This window comes from Etheostoma cragini, unplaced genomic scaffold (genome assembly GCF_013103735.1).
Source record: "Etheostoma cragini isolate CJK2018 unplaced genomic scaffold, CSU_Ecrag_1.0 ScbMSFa_1589, whole genome shotgun sequence".
Classification (NCBI taxonomy): Eukaryota; Metazoa; Chordata; class Actinopteri; order Perciformes; family Percidae; genus Etheostoma; species Etheostoma cragini.
Genome location: NW_023265658.1, coordinates 26,549 through 32,600, shown reverse-complemented (window position 1 = coordinate 32,600; position 6,052 = coordinate 26,549). Strand labels below are relative to the sequence as shown.

At 41.5% G+C, this 6,052-nt stretch overlaps 1 protein-coding gene across 1 annotated transcript in view; it reads left to right on the top strand.

The window, feature by feature from the left end:
- LOC117940061 (spectrin beta chain, non-erythrocytic 1-like) overlaps positions 1 to 6,052 on the top strand; it is a 14,425-nt gene that overhangs the window by 8,158 nt on the left and 215 nt on the right. The window contains exons 6-10 of the mRNA XM_034865461.1: positions 153 to 398; positions 1,869 to 2,080; positions 3,763 to 3,900; positions 4,678 to 4,798; positions 5,535 to 5,801. Coding sequence (XP_034721352.1) covers positions 153 to 398; positions 1,869 to 2,080; positions 3,763 to 3,900; positions 4,678 to 4,798; positions 5,535 to 5,801 — 984 coding nt within the window. The remainder of the gene's footprint in view (positions 1 to 152; positions 399 to 1,868; positions 2,081 to 3,762; positions 3,901 to 4,677; positions 4,799 to 5,534; positions 5,802 to 6,052) is intronic.

The window sequence follows — 6,052 nt, the reverse complement described above, 5'->3', positions numbered from 1 at the left end:
ATTTGGAAGACAGACTAACAGGTCTTTGAGGGTCAGACTTCTAGCTGATAGACAGGTGTTCAAATACTTATTCTCCTCAAAATATCTCTTTCTGTGCAGCCAAGCTGACACCTGGGAAATAAATGTAGTTTTTCTTAATTTGATGATATAAACGTCTCGTCTTTGTCTTTGTCTCTGCGGCGTGCGTGCAGGCGGACGCGGACGACATGGACACGTGGATGCTGGACGTGCTGCGGATCGTCTCCAGCGTGGACGTCGGCCACGACGAGTTCTCCACCCAGGCGCTGGTGAAGAAGCACAAGGACGTGGCCGAGGAGATCGCCAGCTACCGGCCCGTCATCGAGGCGCTGCACGAGCAGGCCGGCACGCTGCCGCCCGAGAAGGCCGAGTCCGAGGAGGTAAAGTTCCCACGGGCAGCGAAGGCACCACGGGCCGCTGCACCAGCAGGTCCTCACAAAGCACCTCCTGGTCAGGTGTCTTTGGTCTGGATCCACGACGATTCACTTCCACCAGAAATTCCCTCCTTCTCTCCTTTTAGTCGCCTTTATGTCTCCTGTTAGTCTCCTTTTAGTCTCCTTTTAGTTCCCTTTATGTCTCCTTTTAGTCGCCTTTATGTCTCCTGTTAGTCTCCTTTTAGTCTCCTTTAAGTTCCCTTTATGTCTCCTTTTAGTCACATTTATGTCTCCTTTTTGTCTCCTTTTAGTCTCCTTTTAGTTCCCTTTATGTCTCCTGTTAGTCTCCTTTTAGTCTCCTTTAAGTTCCCTTTATGTCTCCTTTTAGTCACATTTATGTCTCCTTTTTGTCTCCTGTTAGTCTCCTTTTAGTCTCCTTTATGTCTCCTGTTAGTCTCCTTTTAGTCTCCTTTTAGTCGCCTTTATGTCTCCTGTTAGTCTCCTTTTAGTCTCCTTTTAGTCGCCTTTATGTCTCCTTTTAGTCTCCTTTTAGTTCCCTTTATGTCTCCTCTTAGTCGCCTTTATGTCTCCTTTATGTCTCCTTTTAGTCTCCTTTTAGTCGCATTTATGTCTCCTTTATGTCTCCTTTTAGTCGCATTTATGTCTCCTTTATGTCTCCTTTATGTCTCCTTTTAGTCTCCTTTTAGTTCCCTTTATGTCTCCGTTATGTCTCCTGTTAGTCTCCTTTTAGTCTCCTTTTAGTTCCCTTTATGTCTCCTTTTAGTCGCATTTATGTCTCCTTCATGTCTCCTTTATGTCTCCTTTTAGTCTCCTTTTAGTTCCCTTTATGTCTCCTTTATGTCTCCTTTTAGTTGCCTTTATGTCTCCTTTTAGTCGCCTTTATGTCGCCTTTACGTTCCCTTTATGTCTCCTTTACGTCTCCTGTTAGTCGCCTTTATGTCGCCTTTATGTCTCCTTTATGTCTCCTTTTAGTTGCCTTTATGTCTCCTGTTAGACGCCTTTACGTCTCCTTTATGTCGCCTTTATGTCGCCTTTACGTCTCCTTTATGTCGCCTTTTAGTCGCCTTTACGTCTCCTTTAGTTTCCCGTATGTCTCCTTTTAGTGGCCTTTATCTCTTCTTTTAGTTGCTTTTAATCACCTTTTTACTGCTTCTTTGTGACCTTGTCATTGCCTTTACGTCTCCTTTTCGTCGCCTTAACATCGCCTCAGTCTCCTTTTCGCTGCCTTTTTTTGTCGTCTCCTTGTTGTCATGGTAACTGCAGACCTAGGACTATGGTCCTCAGATCTCTACAGGGTAAATCCAGACAGCTAGCTAGACTGTCTGTCTCTATGTCTGCACAGATTTTTTTCCTTTGTTTACATTTGTAAAATTAGGCTTTTTCCTTCTTTCAAATAGCGTTTTTCACTTCAGTAAATATCTGATTGTATTTTTTTTAATCCTGGTCGTGGTGCAGGTGCAGAGCCGCCTGGCGGGCATCGAGGAGCGCTACAAGGAGGTGGTGGAGCTGACGCGCCTCCGGAAGCAGGCGCTGCAGGACGCCCTGGCGCTCTACCGGATGCTGAGCGAGGCCAGCGCCTGCGAGGTCTGGATCGACGAGAAGGAGCAGTGGCTCAACAGCATGGACATCCCCGAGAAGCTGGAGGACCTGGAGGTGGTCCAGCATCGGTGGGGACACCAGTCAGAAAGACATTTATGACATGTTACCATGTTACCATGTTACCATATTAACATGTTACCATGTTACCATATGACCATGTTACTATGTTACCATGTTACTATGTTACTATGTTAACATGTTACCATATTAACATGTTACCATGTTACCATATTAACATGTTAACATATTAACATGTTACCATGTTACTATGTTACCATATTAACATGTTACCATATTACCATATTAACATGTTACCATATATACATGTTAACGTGTTACCATGTTACTATGTTACCATATTAACATGTTACCATATTACCATATTAACATGTTACCATATATACATGTTACCATGTTAACGTGTTACCATGTTACAATGTTACCATATTAACATGTTACCCTATTACCATGTTACCATATTAACATGTTACCATATTAACATGCTACCATATTAACATGCTACCATATTAACATGTTACCATGTTACCATATTAACATGCTACCATATTACTATGTTACCATATTACCATGTTACCATATTAACATGTTACCATATTAACATGTTACCATATTAACATGCTACCATATTAACATGTTACCATATTAACATGTTACCATATTACCATGTTACCATATTAACATGTTACCATATTAACATGCTACCATATTAACATGTTACCATGTTACCATATTAACATGCTACCATATTAACATGTTACCATATTAACATGTTACCATGTTACCATATTACCATGTTACCATATTACCATGTTACCATGTTACCATATTACCATGTTAGCATATAAACATGTTACCATGTTACTATATTAACATGTTACCCTGTTAACATGTTACCATATGACCATGTTACCATATTAACATGTTACCATATTACCATGCTACCATGTCACTATGTTACCGTATTAACATGTTACCATATTAACATGTTACCATATTACCATGTTACCATATTACCATGTTACCATATTAACATGTTACCATGTTACCATATTACCATGTTAGCATATAAACATGTTACCATGTTACTATATTAACATGTTACCCTGTTAACATGTTACCATGTGACCATGTTACCATATTAACATGTTACCATGTTACCATGCTACCATGTCACTATGTTACCATATTAACATGTTACCATATTAACATGTTACCATATTACCATGTTACCATATTACCATGTTACCATATTACCATGTTACCATATTACCATGTTACCATATTACCATGTTACCATGTTACCATATTACCATGTTAGCATATAAACATGTTACCATGTTACTATATTAACATGTTACCCTGTTAACATGTTACCATATGACCATGTTACCATATTAACATGTTACCATATTACCATGCTACCATGTCACTATGTTACCGTATTAACATGTTACCATATTACCATGTTACCATATTACCATGTTACCATATTACCATGTTACCATATTAACATGTTACCATGTTACCGTATTAGCATGTTAGCATATAAACATGTTACCATGTTACTATATTAACATGTTACCCTGTTAACATGCTACCATGTCACTATGTTACCATATTAACATGTTACCATATTACCATGTTACCATATTACCATGTTACCATATCCAAAATCTAAGAAGTGTGTGTGTGTGTGTGTGTGTGTGTGTGTGTGTGTGTGTGTGTGTAGCTTTGAGAGTTTGGAGCCGGAGATGAACAACCAGGCATCCCGGGTTGCCGTGGTGAACCAGGTTGCCAGGCAACTGATCCACAGCGGACATCCCAGCGAAAAGGAGATCAAAGCCCAGCAGGACAAACTCAACACCAGGTAATCCTGGTTTAGTTCTGGGTCTGTTTAATTCCCCAAAATAACATGATTGATTCCACCCAACGCTCTTTGCCAAGTACAAATATCTACTTTCATTAATTTTGGGGCGTCTTATTCAATTTTATAGCATTGTAAAACAAATGGAAGTGTTTTTGAAATAGTATTGAGTAAAAGTTGACATATTCCAGTCTGTGATTATCATCAACATCCATTCCTTTAATTTTAGTCTCAATAATTCCTAATTTCTGCTTTTCTAACTCAAACATTAGGTATAATTTTACTATAAATGAGGTTTATTGACCATAAATTCCAAAAATAACTGTAAAAATAAAGTTAATAAGTTAGTGTTATGTAGTGTTAAACATCCAAAAAATGACAAACATTGAGAAAAAAAAGTCAAAATTGTTGAAAAAGGGGACAAAAACGTGAGACTTTTTAAAAAAAAATATATATGTAACGCGTCGACAAAAGTGTTGATTTTTAAGTGAAATTATTTGATTCTTTTGTCAAAGTTTTTTTGGGGGGAAATAAAACGCCCAAAATTCAATAACGCAGTGATCTGATCCTTCAGCGTTATATCGAACCATCCGTGTCAGATTTGGACATTTTGGATGAAAGAATCCCAAATTTCTGATGTAGAGACTTTTAAAACCGGGTCAGACTTGAACCCAGGACAGCAGGAGGGTTAACTCATGTTGTCCTCCTGTTGTTGTTGTTGTTGTTGTTTATTTTGTGTCGTCATATTGTTGCTGATGGCGTCTGTCTCCGTCCGTCCAGGTGGAGCCAGTTCCGAGACCTGGTGGACCAGAAGAAAGACAGTCTGAGCTCGGCTCTGGGCGTCCAGAACTACCACCTGGAGTGCAACGAGACCAAGTCCTGGATCAAAGAGAAGACCAAGGTACCCACAGGACTTTATGTTTTATTCCACCACAGCAGAGGTTACGTCCACGTCTCAAGTCTGTGAGCTGGAGCCCAGGTCTCAAGTCTTGAGTCTCTGAGCTGGAGTGCAAGTCTCAAGTCTTGAGTCTCTGAGCTAGAGTCCAAGTCTCAAGTCTTGAGTCTCTGAGCTAGAGTCCAAGTCTCGAGTCTCTAGCTCAGAGAGTTAGACTCTAGCTCAGAGTCCAAGTCTCGAGTCTCTGAGCCAGAGTCCACGTCTTGAGTCTCTGAGCCAGAGTCCAAGTGTCAAGTCTCCGAGCTAGAGTCCAAGTCAAGTCTCAAGTCTCTGAGCAAGAGTCTAAGTCTCAAGTCTTGGGTCTCTGAGCTAGAGTCCAACTCTCTGAGCTATAGTCCAAGTTAAGTCTCTGAGCTAGAGTCCAAGTCAAGTCTCAAGTCTTTGAGCTAAAGTCCAAGTATCAAGTCTCTGAGCTAGATTCCAAGTCTCAAGTCTTGAGTCTCTGAGCTAGAGTCCAACTCTCTGAGCTATAGTCCAAGTCAAGTCTCAAGTCTCTGAGCTAAAGCCTAAGTCAAGTCTCAAGTCTTTGAGCTAGAATCCAAGTCTCAAGTCTCTGAGCCGGTCTTTACCCTTAGATGTGAGATGGTTTCAGACGTTAGTCTTTTCCAAAGTCTTCTAGCACACGGTAGGCATCAAGTCCGAGTCTGAAGCGCGGGTCCCCGTCTCTGCTGTCCCCCTCCAGGTGATCGAGTCGACCCAGGAGCTGGGGAACGACCTGGCGGGCGTCATGGCGCTGCAGAGGAAGCTGACGGGGATGGAGCGCGACCTCGCCGCCATCGAAGACAAGCTGGGTGACCTGGACAAGGAGGCGGAGCGCCTGGCCTCCGAGCACCCGGATCAGTCCGAGGCCATCAGGGGCCGCCTGGCCGAGATCACCGGGGTCTGGGACGAGATGAAGGTAGGAGACCAAATCCCCCAGAGCACCTGCGAGCAAACTAGTTACGCAGACGTATTCCCAACGTGTAGATAGCCAAATACTAGTTCCTGTATTTTAGCCTAGTATTACTTCATGTATATTGTTTCCTAGTATTTTTGTATATTTATATTCTGAGCTGTGTGACTGATTTTGCTGCTGGAACAATATAATATCTATCTTTCTATCCATCATCCATCCATCCATCCATCCATTGTTCTCTATCTCTCTCCATCCATCCATCGTTCTCTATCTCTCTCTATCCATCCATCCATCCATCCATCCAT